Raw genomic sequence first — 21,382 nt, forward strand, 5'->3', positions numbered from 1 at the left:
GAATTTACTAGTTTTTTTCAACGCATTAAAGCAGAGAATATTGCCTGGTCTGATCTTGGTGATGCAGGCAAGGATGGTCTCTGATTCAATTGCTGCTCTGTGCTGATCTCATGCAGAATGACGGTGGTATAATTAGACTTGAAATATCCTGACCTTTTGGGGCATTCTCCTGATCATTTATCGAACGACTCCAACAACATGTGGCTAGAGTCAAGTACAACTGGTACACCACCCTCCCAACACACTTGAATAGTCTCTTGATAGTCGCCATCTAGGCTCACACTTGAAGAATGGCCAGGTGAAGGCGGTACCAACACGCATGGACCCTCACTCCAACATGAGGCATTGTTTTCAGAAGAGGGATGGTAGGGAGAGGTTTTCCTAAATATTGACTGGAGCAGGATGGAATGATTAAACAGGCAGACCAGGAGTGGAGGCAATTCAATCTCAGGCAGAAAAGGAAGTGGTCTGAATTTGTGCAAAAGCTGACAAATTTAAGTACAAGATACTTTTGAGATGTATTAATTGTTGAAAAAATACTTGAGTGGTGTAAAGACTTTTAAAAATTGTTTAAAAGGACATTTTATGATTGAGAGAATTTTGTAAATGCATTTAGATTAGGCCCTTAGTTACACAAGAAATGGGATGACAAATTAGAATAGTGGTTAGTGCGCAAAAGGTATGCAACGGTCAGAGCTCAGGCAACATTATTGGGACGATTGCTAATCAAGGAAATGAATGGCAGATGTGGGATTCAAGGTGACAGGACTTGAGAACGTGGAAGGTTCACAGAAGATTCATGTCTGGTTCTGCATTGGACTCGACGGAAGAAACAGTTAAGCACAGAGGCCAGCTGGCAGAGAGGTATAAGGAGATAGTAGGGAAATGACAGGAGAGAAAAAAATCTGACAGAGAAGGTAAGGATTGGGTTTATAGTAAGGAAAAGCAGATATCTAAGGCAAGACAGAGGTGTCAAATAGGTTTCAGACACTAGATAACGCAAAGGGTGTTACTCAGAATAAAGAGGATGTGTAAGTCTAAAATACTCAAAATTCTAGCAAAATAGGACATGGCGGCATATATTTAAATTAGTGAAAAGCAATTAAAAAAAGATTAGTACGAACTTCTGCATTCCAAGAGTGATAAATGTTTGGAATAGTTATTTACAATCCCTCCATGCTCTCCCTCCCACCTACTACGGCATTTGCTTTGGTCTCGTGACTCTGGCCTCTGGTGCATGTCCTTGCCCCCACTTCATCATTGGTGACAGAGCCTTCAGCCATTGTGAACCTACTTTCTGGAACTATTTCCCCAAATGTCTTGCCCTTGCTACCTGTTGCCCATCCAGAAAAGATCCTCAAAACCTACATATTTGCCCATGCTTTTGGTCACCCCCTCTAACTCATTCCCTCGCAGTAAAGTATCTTGCAAGGTTTACTACATTAAATACACTATTAAACACTATTATTGTTGTAATCTATCAGGCAGATAGTAAAGTCAAAAATATTCAGGATGTTCAAAATGCAATTGGATGCTATAATGGTGTAATATAGCATTACGGCACAAGAACAAAGGGTTGACTGGCCTATTCTTATCATCTTATATTAATGGTTTGGCATTAAAAGTCCATCTCAACACAAAGTGCTACAGGGCTCGTTAAATAATCCTCTATATAAAAGTGAGTGTGACACCATGTAGACTTCTGCCTGTCCCCAGTGTTGTCTTCATCAGAGTACAGGGCACTGCCACCCCCATGGAAAAAAACTCATTAAAACCTAAACAATTGCTACACTAAGATTACCAACAACCAATTTTTAACACCCACTTTCAAATGTCTAGTAATCTAGATTGTAATCAGGATGCAATGCTCTTAACTGGTTTGTGATCTCATGCAGCACAATACAGGTTAGTGTAAACAGAATTGATTTATGCAACATATTATATTGTGAATTCATACAAGTGTATTAACAGGTGTTTACTTTTTTTTAAGCCACCACTAGTTCCCACAGTTGACTATAAATGTAGTTATATAATTACAGAGGTTGAGAAAGAACAGGATAGTTTATTCCCTTAGTTCAATAGTTTCACCCCGCCCTCTCCAGAAAAAAAGTCCCACCAGCATTTTTCCACTAGTTTGCTTTTCAAGTCTCTCCTGCCCTACCTCTCCCTCTCCAACTTGGTCTCCTTCCTTAACTTCCTCGTCCCCGTTTAGTGCTTTCTCTCGATCCTCCCTGTTCCGTGGCCATACAGAAACTGAACCCTGGCATCCAGACGGCTGTCCCACGACTGCTTCGCCTGACCTTACGCAGGTATTACCACATATAGCTCTGTGCCTCTGCAATATTATTAAAAACAGTTTTAAAAACTGCAATTTAAAAAATTTAATACCACAGCTATATGTATGGTATAAAAAGGACATATTACAGGGAACAGCAATTTTAGCACAGTAAGCCACCCTACAAGCCAAAGCTTATGATTCATCATTGTGCTTGATACTACTGTTTGTTTCCCATTGAATCACTGTTGTTGCCATGACTGCTGTTGCCATGTATCCCATACTGCCCTAAGTGTGTATGGATTCTGAACAGCACTGTATAAATATGGGCATTTCTGTACAATTTTGGTGAATTAAATTCCCCAATATAGCTTTCCAGCTTTCCTGACAGATCCAAAATCTGAGGCTCGAAGGCTGACCTACTTTGTCCCAGGAATACACCGCTGACACTTTATCTCGTCCTTCAGTCAGTCCCTCTCCTTCACCTTTGTGACCTTTAATCCAAGTCTGTCCCTCTCACTCGATCTCTGCCTCCCAATTCATACCTCTATTTTCTACTGTTCTTTCTCCGCAGTTTGTTCTGCCTCCCAAGATTTATTCACTCATTGGGCCCAAGTTTCGAGCCGCGCCTAGAACGGCGCAGTCCCGACCTGGACGCCCGTTTTTCGCGCCACAAAGTGTGCCTAAAAAAACCCTCCAGATTCTCCAGCTCCCTGCAGGTCCTCTGGCTCTCAGCGCAGCGCAGCAGGAGCTGTAGGGGGCGGAGCCAGGTCCCTGCGCTGAAAACAGTGCCGGGACCTCTGCACATGCGCGCTACAGTGGGCGCGCATGTGCAGTAGCTCCAGGCGCCCAAAACTGTGTGGGAGGGGCCCGAAGCACGCAGCCCCGAGCCCTGGCCGAATGGACTCACTGGGGCTGCGTGAATAAGGCTCCTCCCACGCCCAGCTCCTGCTTCCTCCCGACCCGACTCGACTCCCGCTTCCCGCCTCTGGACCGGACCCAACACCGACCCGACTCCCGCCGCCACCCCCGCGCTGCCGGACCGGACCCGACCCGACCCCCCGGACTGGACCCGACCCAACTCCCGCCCCCCCCCCCCAGACTGGATCCGACCTGACCGACCTCCCCCCGACCTGACCTCCCTCTCCCTCTCCCCCCCCGACCCGACCTCCCTCTCCCTCTCCCCCCCCGACCCGAACCGAACCGACCTCCCTCCCACCATCCCCCCTGACCCGATCCAACGCCACCTACCTGTAAATCTGGTGCTGGGGACAGGCCCTGCCCGAAGTCTTGGGCCCGGTCCGTTCAGCCTCCCTCCCCCTTCTCCTCCCACCAATCTCCTTCCCCCCCCCACAATCTCCTTTCCCCCCCCCCACAATCTCCTTTCCCCCCCCCACAATCTCCTTTCCCCCCCCCCACAATCTCCTTTCTCCCCCCCCCCCCCATCTCCCCCATCCCCTCCCTCTGCTCCCCCCCTCCCCTCGCTGTCAGAAACACAGACACTGACAGACAGAGAATGAGAGACACACACAGACAGACAGAGAGATAGAGAAACTGACAGAGGCACACTGGGGGGGGGGGCATCCCAGCACGCTGTTGGAGGGCTCCCGGTGCTGCAGTCGATAAGTAGAAAATGTTTTATTTATTGATTTTTAAAAAAAAATTATTTCTTATTCATTTTTTTTGATTGAGTTATTGGTTGATTTATTGATGTATTTATCATTTATTATTGATGATGGCTCTTTATTTGTAAAACTGAAGTGTTTAATGTTTGTAAACTTCCCTTTAACCACCCACCCCCATTCTCTACGCCTGATTTGTAACCTACGCCTGATTTTCTAAAGTGTAGACAAGGTTTTTTCGAGTGTACAAAAATCTTCACTTACTCCATTCTAAGTTAGTTTGGAGTAAGTTTTCACTGACAAAGCTTTGAAAACAGGCGTAAGTGGCCGGACACGCCCCCTTTTGAAAAAAAAATTCTGTTCCAAAGTGAAACTGTTCTAACTGACTAGAACTGGAGCAAACTAAATGACGAGAATTCCGATTTCTAAGATACTCCATTCTACACCAGTTTCTCCTAAAAATCAGGAGCAAATCATGTCGAAACTTGGGGCCATTGTAACTAGTTTCATTCCCTCAATTTCCGGTGGTGCTATTAAAATGAGTGCTTCTATGTATCCTAGAGACCAATAAAACTGTAAATTTAAACTTTCAAAAATCTGTGCTTTCCAGCAAGCTTGCAGTTAATCTTTCTTGCAAGGTACATGTATCAACACATATTGGAATAAATTTAGAGATTCCCCAATATTTAGAGTGTTAAAAATTTAATGTTAGTATTTGGACATAAATTTCCTACGTCTTCCTCAATGCTAAAATATTCCAACATTAGCAGGCTATGGTGCATGGTATTAGATGTTGTACAATGAAATCCTCTTATTGCAATATAGCTGGTGGATAGAGCAAAAGGTATTTTATAATCTGCTTATGATGCACAAGAACCTGGGACTTGGTAACAATCGGCTTAAATACTCAGTTCTTCAGAATTCCAGTACATTTTATTACCCTAACCAAAACAATATGTTCAACAGATTTTGATTCAAAACCAGTAACACACTTACAAAACCCCATCTATTTTCCCCCAGTTTACTTTCATTATGGAACATCTGCATCCAACCAGCTCCAAGGCCTCTTTAAGGGAGAACCAGTGGATGTCATGTATTTAGACTTTCAAAACACTTTTGACAAGGTCCCGCACAAGAGATTGGTGTGCAAAATCAAAGCGCATGGTATTGGGGGTAATGTACTGACGTGGATAGAGAACTGGTTGGCAGACAGAAAGCAGAGAGTCAGGATAAACAGGTCCTTTTCAGAATAGCAGGCAGTGACTAGTGGAGTGCCGCAGGGCTCAGTGCTGGGATCCCAGCTCTTTACAATATACATTAACGATTTAGATGAAGAAATTGAATGTAATATCTCCAAGTTTGCAGATGACACTAAGCTGGGTGGCAGTGTGAGCTGTGAGGGGGACGCTAAGAGGCTGCAGGGTAACTTGGACAGGTTAGGTGAGTGGGCAAATGCATGGCAGATGCAGTATAATGTGGATAAATGTGAGGTTATCCATTTTGGGGGCAAAAATACACAGGCAGATTATCTGAATGGCGGCAGATTAGGAAAAGGGGAGGTGCAACGAGACCTGGGTGTCTTGGTTCATCAGTCATTGAAAGTTGGCATGCAGGTACAGCAGGCGGTGAAGGAGGCCTTCGTAGCTAGGGGATTTGAGTATAGGAGCAGGGAGGTCTTACTGCAGTTGTACAGGGCCTTAGTGAGGCCTCACCTGGAATATTGTGTCAGTTTTGGTCTCCTAATCTGAGGAAGGACGTTCTTGCTATTGAGCGAGTGCAGCGAAGGTTCACCAGACTGATTCCAGGGATGGCTGGACTGTCATATGAGGAGACACTGGATCAACTGGGCCTTTATTCACTGGAGTTTAGAAGGATGAGAGGGGATCTCATAGAAACGTATAAGATTCTGACGGGACTGGACAGGTTAGATGCGGGAAGAATGTTCCCGATGTTGGGGGAAGTCCAGAACCAGAGGACATAGTCTTAGGATAAGAGGTAGGCCATTTAGGACTGAGATGAGGAGAAACTTCTTCACTCAGAGAGTTGTTAAGCTGTGGAATTCCCTGCCGCAGACAGTTGTTGATGCCAGTTCATTGGATATATTCAAGAAGGAGTTAGATATGGCCCTTACGGCTAAGGGGATCAAGGGGTATGGAGAGAAAGCAGGAAAGGGATACTGAGGGAATGATCAGCCATGATCTTATTGAATGGCGGTGCAGGCTCGAAGGACTGAATGGCCTACTCCTGCACCTATTTTCTATGTTTCTATGTTTCCAATGCAGCTCTAAGCCAGCTGCAATGTGACGTGGAGCAGCCAGGATTGGCTTTCCTCCAAGTTCTCCTTTCTCCCATAGGAAGACGACCAACTTATATTTAGCCCCTCCCTTCACCCGCACAGCCAAGATTGGGAACTCAGCAGAATGGGGAAACTGAACCAGTGTCTCATTGGTCTATGGTGTTTCATATCCACTGCTACACAGAATGGCACAACACTTCATTAAATATTAAAATTTGGTAGTTTCATGCCTACCAAATATAGATTTTTCCCCATAGAAGGTTACCATAAAATATGCAAAATTCTACCGTTCCTTATGAGGGCATCAATATCAGATTCAAATCAGAGTATACTGTTGCAACTCAGAATACAACTTGCCTTCATTTAGCAACATATTTTTAACAGATAAAAATGGCTAGCTGCTTTTCATCAACAGTCCAACCTATGTTAGTCTCTATATTTTGCAGCAGAGCTGGTCTCCAGTCGTCTTGGTTAATCCTTGCCACTGGACCAAGACCTAGCTCTGTCAAGCCCGTGTGGTAGCTGATGTGCAACGGCCACCCCACGTTAAAAAAATCCACGCACAGGCATCTTCCATCCTTCAGGATGTAGTTCGGGATCCAGAATATTAGGTCCTCCATTGAAACACCTGTGAACTCATCCCTTTTCGGCATGGAAGCAAGTCATCCTCGTTTCGAGGGACTGCCTATATATGATGATATGAGTCTTTATATTTATAAAGTATATGTGGGCTCACCAATGTGGATAAATGCAACTAGTGTGGCAACTGAGCCGAAAAGACTCAGTCTCCAGCCTGGGCTGAATCATATAACTGCAATTGGCTATGGTAAATAGCCTGCTGATGCTCTATTTCTGGGCCCACCTATGAAGAATCGTATGTAATATTACATCTGTAACATTTTTCAGTTCTAATGAAAGGTCATTGACCTGAAACATTAACTCTGTTTCTCTCCACAGGTGCTACCTGACTGGAGTATTTCCAGCATTTTCTGATTATTTTGGATTTCCAGCATCTGCAGTATGTTGCCTTTGCATGTCATTTGATTGAGATATAGGTAGGCTATTGGACTCTAATGAAGGGTACTGTGACTTAAGTGGCGACTTTCAGGAAAGGAAGGGAAAAAAAACCATGAAAAGTGGGTAAAAATAAAATATATAGTTGGTTGGTTATGGAACTGGATTTTACCAATTTTTTGCTAAAAGCAATTGGTTGCTACCAATGAACAACATGGTTTGATGCGGTATCATACCACATGTACTACCATAGCTACCTTCGAGGCACAGAAAACTTTATATAAAGTATGGATCATCATATGGGGAAAAAAAAAAACTAGGCTTAAAACTAGCTTCAGAAATATGCAAATTTAGAAGCTGTTCTATCCTACAGCTACCGTTTTCTTCTAGATAACCAATCAGACCAAAATATACCCGAATTAAAGTAACTCCACAGCAGGCAGGCTAAAGTTGTCACTCTTATTTAGATGTAAATCTGTCTAATGCTATTTTCATGCAAGGAAAGGAAATTTAAAACATAAATGTGCCTCCCAATAGTACAAAAAGTTTATTCATGGAATAGCTTAGCCATACAGTTCAACAAGGGTTGGTCTGACATATGCTGAGTTTGTTGGCCTCAGCTCAGGGTGGCCATGGGTATTTGGGTGGGGGAAGGAGTGCGAGTGGAAATAATTATTAGAGCTGCCACTGCCGATACTTGTCCTGTGAATCCTACTGCGAGTCACCATGTAGACACTGGACAGGGAGAAGATGCTCTACTGCGACGTTCCCTACAGTTGATTAATTCGCCAATTTGGTGACCAGGCTCACTCCACAATTTTAGATTTGATCAGTAAATTCTAAAAAGAAAGTTGTGAAGCATTCCCAATCAAGACAGAGTCACTGATGGCTTACGTAAGACAGCTTCGAGCAGCTTGATCATCCTTATATGAAGTGTGGACTATCACATGGGAAAACTGATGGAAAATCTGAATCACAAATTGTCTTCGAGCAATTCCTTTACTTAAAAGCAGCCTTGCCTGAGCCGGAACTAGTCTAAAAACATAATACTACAGCACTAAAAAAAACATTTCCGTAACAAAACAGTGCAGCTGGGTAGACTAAAGCCAGGCCGGCAGCACTTGTGATGTATACAATGTTTCACTCTATGAAGAAGGCAGATTACAATAACACCTGTGTATTAATGTTCAACTTTTTGTAATATTCTGTTCTTTTGGCATAGTAGCCAATATCACATGGGAAAAACAAAACTGAAGGCTTATATACTTTGAGTAATAGGATCAACACTTACCATCTTTCGCAGTTTCTTCTGCAGACAGATATCATGCACGACATGAATGTTCCAACGTACCTGTGTAAGAAGCATAAACGCATTGTCTGCTCGGAGATTCTTCTTCAAGAACTCCACACAGTGTGCTTCAAGGGCAGGTACTGCATACTTTTTAGCAGTGTACAGTGTAGTCATAACAGTCTCTGGTCCAATCTGGACTTCGTCAGAATAAAGGAATCTGGACAGAAAAAGAAAATATGCCAACGATCACTTTTCCTGAACTTAAAATATACACAAAAACAGTCAGGTGCAGAACATAAACTTAGTTCAGTTCTTAAAAATGGATAATGGATTTTGTTGATGTAAATGTACAGAATTTGACTGGAGTGAATAAATATTGCTGGTTTCTTATAATGCCGGTAATGCTTCAATGGTTTACAGTTTGATTCACTTCAAAATTTAGGGTTGCCTCCTTTCGCTAAATTCAAAACCAGTTTGACAGAATCTCTAGCTACAGCTTCTTTTAAGGATGTGTTTAAAAGGCTGCTAGGATTGTATAAAATACAGCTAATAAAATCTGCTATTCAGACTGCAACACTAGAGTGTGTTCCATTATATTCTGGGAGAACAATGTGACATGTGAACATTGGGCAAGGATAAGCCGGAACATAAAGAACGGCCGCCGAGGTGGACAAAGCATGGTTATTCAATAGAAGGACATGGAGCATCAGCCAAGGCCGATGATAGCCTCAGCCCATGTCTACACAGTTTCTAGCATGGTACTGTACTGTACAGTAATCAGTAGCAGGACTGCTTAACAAAATGTCCCCCATCCTGATCTGGGACCACGGAGGCCAAACCATTGTATCTCCATTGCTGACCCATGCAGGATCTGCATGCCAGGGATTGAAACTAGACCTTTCCTTGTCTGTACAACTCAACTCACAGTACATTAACCCAAGTCATCAGTAGGCACTTTCAGATTATTTTCTGAACCAAATTTGTACATTCTCTATCATACCCAATAGATTTAGAGGATGCAAGAGCCCCTTTACCCTGAACTCTGGATTAGTGGAAACTCCAAAGCCATAACAAAGAACAAGCAGCAATTCTAATAAATCACACATAGAAATATCCTCTCTCTAGCACGTTCCTTACTGCAACATATTTTGTGTGGTTCCCAAAGAACACATGGGCCCAGAAATTGCGGTCGGAGGCTTCCTGCGGGCGGCGCCTCCGACCAAATTGTTGTTTTGTAAACGGAAGTACCTGGTGGTCCCGGAGGAAGGCAGACTTGCGGTCTGAGGCCTCCATTCGCAACCCAGCACGTGGGCCCACGTAACCCAGGAATGTAAGCGCAACTGGGATCACATGGGCCTGGACCACCAATGAACATGGAGTATTCTCATTGATAATAATGGTGAGTTCCGTTTGTACGAGTTCCCACCATCAATGAGAATACCCCCAAAAACACAACACAATCATTTTTTTAAAAACTCACATTTAAAATTAATTGAATTTGAATTTAATTAAATATTTAAAAAATATTTGAATTTTTAAAAACATGTTTTAATCGGAGTAAAAATAAACTTACCTTAATGGACAGGGATTTTAAAATTAAAATTAGTGCTAAAATTTAATTTTTCTATCTTTTAAAACTCATACGCTGGTACAAGCAGGCTCTATACACTTGCTTTGACCAGGCGCAAGAGTTTGAAGGACATTCTCTGGGCAGGAGTTGGGTAAACAGCCAAAATTCTGCATGCGAATGTCCTTCTCCTGGGGATGAATGCGATCTGTCAAAAGAAATTCTGGTTCTTGGCTTATGGGCATCGCGCACCGAGAACTGCCATGCAAGGCCTCTTCGGGTGCGTGTGCACATCGTATGGACCCAGAGGCCGCAATTTATGGGCAATTGCTCACAGCCATCTAGTTAGTGGAGAAAAATGCAATTACACAGTTCCCAAAGACCCAATTATGCATGACTCCCCATTTACAGACAAGTCATAATATACTGCTCATTAAAATGTTTTTATATCGTTTCCAATGTCAGTTACAGATAGTACATTATAATTATTATTTTTAAAAGTGTAAGCATCAAGGTCTTCTAGAGTAAGGAGCTGTCCACGACCGAGTGTTGCAGACTGGCACATTCCATGATCCAGGACTACGTGCTAAGGGACGCACTGAAGCTTTGTGCAGCTGCCGCCGCGAAAGATCAATAGGAAAAGGCCACAGTTAAAGGGCCTCCCACCATTGTACACCGAGGGGCTGGAACCAGTATAACACCCACCCCCGGAATGTATGACGTAGAAAATGTTTAATGAAAATGTACATGTAACCTATTCTGTAAATGGAGTGCCATGTACTGCATTTAATTTATATTGTACTAAAGTTTGTCAAAATACAATACAGTACAATCCACAGCATAAGACGGCGAGGGAGACGTCTCTCTCCCACGCCGTCGTGTGCTGTTGTACTGTATTGTATTTTGACAAACTTTATGAAAATATATGAGAGATTAAACATTTTTTTCTCATCACTGGGTCAGTATGATTGGTTTCACACTTCAGGATGTCCCAAATGGATCACTGCCAATAAGTACTGTTGAAGTGTAGTCAATGTTGTATTGTAAGGGCTCTTAAATGCCATGGTGCAGCGAAGAGCAAATAACCTCTGCACTGCAAAGCATATAGAATCATCTCCCATTTACAGACAAGTCATAATACACTGCTTATTAACATGCGTTTATATTGTTTCCAATGTCAGTTACAGGATGGTACACTATAATAATTTTTTTTTAAAGAATGAGCATCAAGTACAATAGATGCCTCCAGCAATCTTTGTAAATACTTTGGCAACTAAGATTTCGTGATGTAATTAAGTTCTACAGTATAGCTATCCTAAGTATTTCATGCTTCAGAAAGCTATTATGGAATATAGTTGGTCTATCAACTTGTTTCTAGGTCATCCAACATTTTCATAAGGTACCAAGAAATCAATTTGGTATCATCTCCTCCAAAATATTACCGTCTATAAAAACACAAGGCGGCCACTGATGCCATGCAATATATTTATGCATGTACTGTATTATAACATGAACTTCATTTTCAAACTCCTTTAGAGAAGCATTACGATTTAGTTGAGAATTCAAAGTCTACTTTTGTCTTTAAAAAAAATCTAATTGTCCAGCAATTCCAATTAAATAATTGCATTAAAATGGCACAGGACCATTTAAGCACAATATGAATTTGAATTATCCAGTAATTCTAATTAAGCAACTTTGAATTAACAGGAGTAGACAATATTGGGTGTTTACATAATTAAATGTTGAAAATGGATTCTGAAGTACTTTCAAAATATATAATTTTCTCAATTCTCAGGCCAAATTCAAGGCTCTGCAACCATCTTATCAAATTTCAGCAGCCAAACTTTGGAATAAATAAATTGGGATGATGCATCTGGGGGTGGGAAGCTCTCTTGGACCACGTCCATTTGTTCCCTTCATCTATTTATCAGCAGTGGTCTCCCGTTAACAAGGTCGCAACAACATTGGCAGAATGAAGAGCGTGCATCCTCCTACATCTTATCCACAATCAACAGGAACACTTTGGAAAGAATAAACTGTCCTGGCGAACCATTAGAAGGTACTTTTAGGTTAATCCCCATGTTCAAAAGCTCCAATGAGCAGTGATGGCTGTAACGCCGGTTTCCAAAAAGGCTTTCGGGAAGGTGAAATAACCTTACATCCACTTAATTGAGGTTTTTGCCTTTGCTCATCAAAGGCTGGTCTTGGATTTTATAGTTTAGGCTCCTGTCCTGTGTTACTAGAATACATCTCCGAATCCTGCAGTCTGGAAAAAATACAAAACTTAGGTCCCCTCTATCATTTCTGCTGCCTTAGGAGCCACTGACAGACTAATCAGAGACCGTGTCTGTGTCTGGGAGCCAAAAACATTCCTGATAATCATGAACTGTATAGAACATTATTTTTTTTGTAAGATCTTGTTAAAGATTTCACCAAACTGTTGGAAGTGATGAATGAACTCAGCAGCCTCACTGGCTTTACGATTAACAGGAGTAAATCTGAACTATCTGTAGCTACAATCCCAGATGTTGTGCTTTTTTCATGGCTTTAGGGTAGGCTGCGTATGTAGGAATAAAAGTCATGGCTGAATCATCTGAGGGGGCGAAAATTTAATTTCTTAAAAAATCTACCAATGGTGTCCTGTACACCTTTACTGTTTATGTACTTGCATCTATTCCACCACATGGCAGTGGATGATTTTTTTTAAAAATACATACAAATTTGACCTTGGGAACTAGAGATAGAAGGGAGTCTCAAAAGGATTTCTGTACACCTTCTCGTGTAACCCTTCACAAATACATTAAATAAAACAGCAAAAATCAGACCGGGCAAAAAACATAATTCTTGTTTGATCCCTGCTATATCACCTGTATTTACTTTAAAGTCAAAGTAAATTCCCCAATAACATCCTTCATCTTTATGGGCAATGCCTTCTTGCAGCTAAATCAAGAGATGAAAGGCATCATGAAAATAGTGCAGAATTTGAAGAACTTGATGGTAATCCTGGCAGAACTGCCACTTTACTGTAAGAAACTGAATTAAAAGTAGTATGCTCCAACTTAGTGGTGGTATCAATAATTCAATGACTAATAATCTGTCACTTAAAAATTGTTGCAATGTTGAGAGAGAGACCTGAAAGCTGACAGGGTTGGCTGATGAAAGATGGGTGCATTAAATTGACAATTAAAATAAAATCACAACTCTCCTTTAAGACAGTCTTGTTTTGTTTGTCTGATTTTAGTAATTTTGCACAAAGAGGTCACTGAACAAAATTCTAACAAAGCACCCCACAACTGGGGTGGCCAAGAGCTAGACTCCGTGAACTTACTGCCAATATCGCGATGAATTAGTTGCAAAGAGGAAGGACATGCAGAGTGCTCCTGACAAATTGGTCACGGTGCATGCGCAACATCATTTTGTCATAATATTGCCAATTAGTGACATCACAATGCACAAAAAGTATATGAAACAGGGCCATTTGTGTAATCAAATCAAGAGGGCATGTCTAGATTGTAATGCAGTGTTTTTACCAGGTACAGTTAGACGAGAGAGGCAGGCACTTTTTAACCATGAAAAATAAGCCTTCCTGGACCCAGCCCAAGAAAATCTAGCAGTTCGTCTAACTCTGACCGATAGCAGATCTGGGCCAAGGCAGCCAGCAGTTGAACAACAAAATAAAATATAAAAGCAGCAAGAGAATGGCTAGATGAAAAACTTAGGATATGATGAAGTACACTACAGTGAAGATTAGAAAAAAAAACAATCCATCATATTAATGACCTACTGCTAAAAATACTCGTTTCTGTTTTGTGTACAGTTTATTTTGAGCCTGAACAAATATTTTACTTGGAAACTAGAAGTTACTTTCCAACTTTAACTTGATAAGTCACGCTCACCAGTTCGAAAACACATCAGTGTTTAAGGCACATCATCTTTCAAATAATCTACTCAAATCCCGAGATGGATGCTCGATTTGTATGTTAATTTCACTGAATCTAACATCCACTTGGAGCAATAAACAAAGATTCAGCAACTAGGCCCTGGTCTTAAATTGGCCGAGAGCAGGTTCTTACCTATGTCCAAGACCAAAACCAACTCGGAGTTCACAACAACTTGCACTTACATAGCGCCTTTAACATCATAAAACATCCCAAGGCACTTCACAGGAATGTTGGTCACTAAACTGTCAGGAATATTTACTCATGTATTCCACAGACCCAAAAAGTTACCTAATGGCTTGATGAGTACATGCACTGTGGTCGTGAGCTATACAGAACAGAAAAATACTTGGGTTGATCACTGATCTGTACTGATTTCAGTCAGAACAGTAACTAAAGCACAACCCAACGTTCTTGTTCCTGGATTGCATTTTAGCAGTGGTCCGTGAATAATAAATGCATGGATACTGGTTGAGCATATCTGAATCTTTGTCTGTGATGAGTATACTGGCAACACTCGCGCATTATCCAGGCCCACACTTGGAAACAAGAACTTGGGCTGGTCATCAAGAGGTTGCTCCTGCCCACTGAATTGTATTCTAGCTTGCGACACCACCTTCAGGATAAGAGGGGAGGGAAATTGTGGTTGGCAAGGGAAGCCACTTGTACACCCAAGCAGGATTTTATTTCTCCTTACTTCACACTGCTAGACATGGACCAGCTGTTGAAATATGGTTGAAAATTTAGAAAAATCTGCAACATCCACATGCACTAAGAATATGCTTATACATTTGTACATTAAAAAAAAACATTTTCTAGTTACATTTCTTCAGCTGTACCCTCTAATGGAAACTCACATGCTGAGGGGGGATCCCCGTCAGCCTAGCGAGTAAAGGGTACCAATCTTACGTAATATTAAGCCATACAGAACAAAAAGATCACAGGTTTAAATTTCCTGGGCCGCAATTGCCCTTCCTAGCCCAGGGAGGGTAAAACAGTATTATCCAGGATTCCAGTTCCAGCTCTGCATCTAGTGGCCCACCTGCTAGATAGTGTGCATCAACATTAGGTAAGATCAGGGTCAAGTGTAACAACTCCCATAGCTGAACAATCTACCAACACATTGTCTAGGCTCAAACGAAAATTACTCTGATACAAGTTGTATTTTTATAGCACCTTTAATGTAATGAAGTATTAAGAGATAAAAAGTTTGACATCGAGCCGCATAAGGAGAAATCAGGTGACCAAAAGTTTGGTCAAAGAGGGAGGTTTTAAGGAGCGTCTTGAAGGAGGAAAGAAAGGTAGAGCGGTTTAGGCAGGGAGTTCCAGAGTTTGGGGCCTAGGCAACAGAAGGCATGGCCACCAATGCTTATTATAATCAAGGATGCTCAAGAGGGCAGAATTAAGGAGTGCAGACATCTCAGGGGGTTGTAAGGCTAGAGGAGATTAGAGAGATAGGGGTGAGGCCATGGAGGGATTTGAAAACAAGGATGGGAATTTTGAAATCAAGGCGTGCTTATCGGGGAGCCAATGCAGGTCAGCGAGCACAGGGGTAATGGGCGAGCAGGAATTGGCGCGAGTTAGGACACAGGCAGCCGAGTTTTAGATTACTTCTAGTTTACGTAGGATCAAATGTGGGATGCCAGCCAGGAGTGCGTTGAATTAGTCAAGGCTAGAGGTAACAAAGGCATGGATGAGCGCTTCAGCAGCGGATGAGCTGAGGCAAGGGTGGAGACGAGCGATGTTACGGAGATGGAAATAGGCGGTCTTAGTTATGCTGCAAATATGTGATTGAAAGCTCATTTCAGAGTCAAATATGACACCAAGGTTGCAAACAATCTGGTTCAGCCTTAGACAGAAGTTGGAGAGATGGAATCAGTGTCTAGGGAACAGAGTTTGTGGCGGGGGCCGAAAACAATGGCTTTTGGCTTCCAATATTCAATTGCAGAAAATTTCTGCTCATCCAGAACTGGATGATGGACAAGCAGTCTGACAATTTAGAAACCGTGGAGAGGTTGAGAGAAGTGGTAGCGAGGTAGAGCTGGGTGTCATCAGTGTACATGTGGAAACTGTGTTTTCAGACGATGTCGGCAAGGGGCAACATGTAGATGAGAAATAGGAGGATAATTAATACAGGTAATTATGATTAATGCTGCCATCCTGGTAGCATGTTATTTTAAGCATGTTTTTGAAAGACTGGCATTGAAGGAACAGTAGTAGAAAATTTCAATTTGCAGAGACAGTGCCAGCTATATTAGCTGGAGCTGTGCATCATTGCACAATTTCTTACTGAAGTAAAATGCACATCAACAGCAGCCATCACACTAAGATAGCATTTTACTGGATACAAAACTCCAACCCAGTGCAAGTTTGGCAGAGTTATGATGTGCATTTTGTATTGGCATAGTGTTTATAAAAATGTGTTGCACCAATACAAAGCATGCAGCGTAACTCGGGCATAAAACACCAAAAGCTTAAAACGGGGCTGGTCTGGTGGCAAGCACAGAGCTTCAATTCTACACTGTGGTAACGGTGAAAAATAACTGGGTGTGGCAATAAACAGAGGAGAAATCTGAGCCCTCAAAAAAAAAATGTGTCGGTGACACACTTGCTAAAATCAACGTATATCACAAACATTGTGATTTTTACAGGAATCCCAATTTCTAAAAATAATCTTCAGATTGATGAGGTATGACAGCTTTAAGCTGCTCTGCAGCAAATTAGCCATCTTGCCGTCGTCCTTCCTGCGTAACAAGCATTGAAAGTGAGATTTCTCCATCTCTCCACCCAAAAAAAAAGCTCAACCCCACAACACACACAAGAGTAGCATCATCCGCCACAAAAACATACCTCGTCACCGACAGAGACCTAGGGTGTGTGTGCAATCCGACTGAAGTCCCTTCTATATATTTTTTTTTAAAAAGGGGCAAGTCTGCCATAAAACTCAAGGGAGCATCATGAGGACTGCTGCTGCAACCTTCTGCCGACTGTATGAATGAAGCCCTCGACCAGGAGTGAGGGGAACCCGGCCTCCCGCCACCCCCACAGAAAGGGCGTGATTCACTTATAAACCTGAGCCGCGGTTTTCTCCAGCTGTTCAATTTTAACAGACTGCAAATAACGGTTGGGCTGGGGATAAAAAAAAAAGTGTTTAAAAAAAAAAAATCTTCACAGGAAAGATCAATTTAAATTGTGAATCCGGCTTATTCTTCAGTTTTATTCTGTCCCAAATGTTATGGTCTGCGACAAACAAAAAAATAAAAGAGAGACGACAAATCTCCACATTTTCCTCCCCCCTCTCTCCATCCTTTATAAACACTTGGTCGCTGCCCCACTTGTGCCGGTTAGCCGGGACTACCAGAGCGCGGCTTTAGGCCTAGACCCCGGTGTTTAGTTTTACACAACAAGCCGGTGCATTAACGCCTTCTCGCCTTCCCTCCTCTGCCGGGGGCCCGATCCCCACACCCGCCGGGGCCGCCTTCCCTCCTCCTTCTCCTCCTCCTCCTCCTCCTCTCCCCCCGCCCAAGGCCGCACTCACTTGAGCAGGGCGAGGAAGGCGGCGGGCTCCACGTCGGGCAGCTCGATCTCGGTGGAGGTGGTGGCCATGCCGCCGTTGAACATGGCGTCGAAGACGGCGCTGCCGACGGCCAGCACGAAGCGGTGAGCGGGGATGCGCTGCGTCCCCATCCCCTTGCCCACCAGGAAGTGCACGTCGCTCAGGATCTCGTTGTTGAACAGGAAGGCGAAGCGCTCCTTCACCGTCGTCTTCGTGGCCTGCCAGTTGTACATGGGCTCCCGGTAGATCACCACCGCCGCCGCCGCCACTGCAGCCGCTGCCGCCCCCGACACCGAGGGAGGAGGCGGCGGCGAGCCGGTGCCCAGCGTCGGGCTGCCCGAGCCGCCGCCATTAGCGATGTTGACTCGGTTGCAGGCGCTGAGGTTGCTCCCTCCCGCCGCCATCTTGAAGTGGCATCTGTTTACAAACAGCAGGCTGAGCAGCGTGGCCCTCCTTAAAGGGAGGTAAGAGGCAAGGGGTAAGCTAGCTCCCCACTTCCACTGCTGTGCCCTTTTTCACTATAACAAAAGTAGATCAATATCATCAGCCATTATGGACCTTGTTTTTTTTTAAATATACACGATTGTAACGTCACCCATTGGCCCTCAGCCCCCACACTAACTTGTAAATCCACTGCTCAGAGGTGGTCAATTTAATTCCAGTCTTTCTGGTTGGAGTCTTTACTCTTTTTTCCTTCTTTGTCACTTCCTTTGGCTCAGTAGGTAGCACACTCACCTCTGTCAGAAGGTTGTGGGTTCAAGAGATGTGGGGATAGTGCAGAAAAGTGTTGAGGTAGAAGATCAGCCATGATTTCATTAAATGTAGACTCAAGGAACCGAATGGCCTACTCTTGCTTCTAATTCTAATGTTCCAAGACCCACTCCAAGAGCTTAAGCACATAAAACTCTAGGCTAACACCCCAGTGCAGTGCTGAGGGAGTGTTGCACTGTCGGAGGTGCTGTCTTTCGAATGAGACGTTAAACCCGTCTGCTCTCTCAAGTGGACGTAAAAGATCCCAGGGCACTATTTCGAAGAAGAACAGGGGAGTTATCCCTGGTGTCCTCCTGGCCAATATTTATCACTCAATCAACAGCACTAAAACAGTTTATCTGGTCATTATCACATTGCTGTTTGTGGGAGCTTGCTGTATGCAAATTGACTGCAGCGTTTCCCACATTACAACAGTGACTACATTGCAAAAGTACTTCTTCATTAGCTGTAAAGCACTTTGAGACATCAGGTGGTCATGAAACATAGAAAGGCACTATATAAACGTTCTTTCTTAGCTGATTTTTTAAAACACTCCCAATCCTCAGGCTTACTCCTCCTCCTCAGGCTTACTACTCTGTTGTGACGCTTTTGAATCTTTAGCAGTTTGCCAGAACATGGGAGTCCACAAGTGAGCCATGGCAGCCATATTAATAATGAACATAGATGCTGCCGGACCTGCTGAGTATTTCCAGCATTTTCTGTTTCTATTCCAGATTTCCAGTATCCGCAATATTTGCTTTTGAATAATGAACACAGTGGGCCAAAATGATGCATATGCTAATGAGTTACCATCAAAACTGCACCGGCGACGCTTGTGCCTGCAATCCTCCGGCAATGTCCTGGTCTTCACTCCACCGGCGACGTCTTGGCCTTCACCTCTTCAGCAACGTCCTGGCCGCTGGCCCCACTCGGGACGGAGTCCCTGTCAAGCACGTGGTGTGCACAATGGCTGTGGTTACTTTGATCTATTTGACCTCTCCTCCTCCCACAATATGGACCTCTGACCTTCCCAATGCTTGCCCTCAGCCAGGCCTCGGTTTTCTCACCACCTCACCGAAGGGCACTGCTCAGCATCCTGCCGTAGGCAACTAGGCTCATACAGCGGTGCCTGGTCTCCAGTCGTCTTGGACCCCCTTGCCATTGGACCAAGACCTTGCTCTGCTAAGCCCGTGTGGTAGCAGGTGTGCAACGGCCACCCCACGTTAAAAGAACTCACGCGCAGGCATCTTTCACCCTTCAAATGTTCAGTCACCGAAGAACTCACTATTAGAGTGGAAGCAAGTCATCCTCGATTTTGAGGGACTGTCTATGATGATGATGATGACTTAAGCAAGGAGGACTTGAGGTATGTTGTAACCAATTGTAGTCCCAGTGAAGGTATTTTTCTTATTTGATCATGGGATGTGGGCGTCGTTGGCAAGGCCAGCATTTATTCACCATCCCTAATTGCCCTTGAGAAGTTGGTGGTAAGCCGCCTTCTTGAACCGTGGCAGTCCTTGTTTTTTTTAATTTCAAAATATACTTTATTCATATAAAGATTTGCACAATACATTGGAAGACAGTTCAGTACATTTGGATGCGGTCAGCAATTCCATGCAATACATTTGCATGCTGACTTCAGTTCTGTTCAATTCATTTGCTTGTTTTACATTTCGAGGTACATTTCAGTACAATCCAGGATAAATGGTAATACAGTCACCAAATTAATTTACTAGTGGCACTATACGGTACACGGAATGGGTGAGGGTACAGTTCAACATACATTACTAAACAGAACTTGCATTATACATGGCACTACATAGCTTTTTTCAAATCAAGGTGCTCTATGTGTACAAAAAGTTTACAAGTACAGCCCGAGGAGAGTTTTATTCTGATTCCAGCCCCTGGGTTTACTGTGGCGGAAGGGCTTTAAACTGTGGCTCTTCCCCACCGTGCCTTTACGGCGACTGCACCAATTTTTAGTGCATCCCTCAGCACGTAGTCCTGGATCTTGGATTGCGCCAGTCTGCAACAAGCAGATGTGGACTTCTCCTTGCTCTGGAAGACCAGCAAGTTTCGGCAAGACCAAAGTGCGTCTTTCACCGAGTTGATGGCCCTCCAGCAGCAGATGATGTCTGTCTCGGTGTGTGTTCCTGGGAACAGCCCGTAGAGCACAGAGTCCTGTGTTACGGAGCTGCTTGGGATGAACCTCAACAGCAACCACTGCATCTCCTTCCAGACCTGCCTTGCAAAGGGGCAATCCCAAAGGAGATGGATGACAGTCTCGTCCGCACCACAACCAACTCGGGGCAGAGTGCCGTGTCTCTGAAACCCCGGCTGTGTATGAAGGATCTGACGGGTAGGGCCCTCCTCACCGCCAACCAAGCTACGTCTTGGTGCTTGTGTGAAAGCTCTGGCGATGAGACGTTCTGCCAGATGAGTTTTACAGTCTGCTCAGGGAGCCACCCGACAGGGTCCACCCTCTCCTTTCGTAAGGCGTCCAGGACCTTACCTGCCGACCACTGCTCTATGGCCTTGTGATCAAAGTGTTTTTTTCTGAAAAACTTTTCTACGAAGGACAGGTGGACAGGCATGGTGCAACTGATGGGGGCGTTTCGCGGCAGCGTGGCCAGACCCATCCTTCGCAACACCGTGGACAGGTAGAACCTCAGCATGTAGTGACACTTGGTGTTTGCGTACCGGGAGTCGGTGCACAGCTTCATGTAGCCGCACACAAAGGTGGCCATCAGGATGAGGGCCACGTTCGGAACATCCTTTCCTCCACTGTCCAGAGATTTGTACATCGTGTCTCTGCGGACACGGTTCATTTTGGACCTCCAGACAAAGTGGAAGACGGCCCGGGTGACTGCCGCAGCACAGGAGCGTGAGATGGGCCAGACCTGCGCCACGTACAACACCGAGAGCACCGCAGCAATCCTTTTTTTTTTTTTTAAATTCATGTCCAATCGTTATCCAATCGTTACAATTCTTTGTCAAACGCCAGAGGTCACCCTGCACCAGTCAAGGATCACTCTGCGCCAATGCTCTTAGCCAAAAGGCCTAGAGCCACTGC

General features: G+C 43.9%; 1 protein-coding gene across 5 annotated transcripts in view; it reads right to left on the reverse strand.

Annotated features, from left to right (window-relative positions):
- Positions 1 to 17,969, reverse strand: part of LOC139228590 (BTB/POZ domain-containing protein 2) — a 37,968-nt gene extending 19,999 nt beyond the window's left edge. The window contains exons 1-3 of one of the 5 annotated variants that reach the window (XM_070859739.1): positions 17,542 to 17,969; positions 8,559 to 8,715; positions 2,162 to 2,335 (exon numbers count right to left, since the gene is read on the reverse strand). In XM_070859739.1, coding sequence (XP_070715840.1) covers positions 2,162 to 2,335; positions 8,559 to 8,715; positions 17,542 to 17,963 — 753 coding nt within the window. In that variant the 5' untranslated portion in view covers positions 17,964 to 17,969. Of the gene's footprint in view, positions 1 to 2,161; positions 2,336 to 8,498; positions 8,716 to 16,853; positions 17,016 to 17,541 lie in introns of those variants that run through there. The other 4 variants (XM_070859738.1, XM_070859743.1, XM_070859742.1 and 1 more) reach the window with 4 other exon arrangements.
- Positions 17,970 to 21,382: the final 3,413 nt, after the last annotated feature.

The sequence above is a fragment of the Pristiophorus japonicus genome, chromosome 18, assembly GCF_044704955.1.
Source record: "Pristiophorus japonicus isolate sPriJap1 chromosome 18, sPriJap1.hap1, whole genome shotgun sequence".
NCBI lineage: Eukaryota > Metazoa > Chordata > Chondrichthyes > Pristiophoridae > Pristiophorus > Pristiophorus japonicus.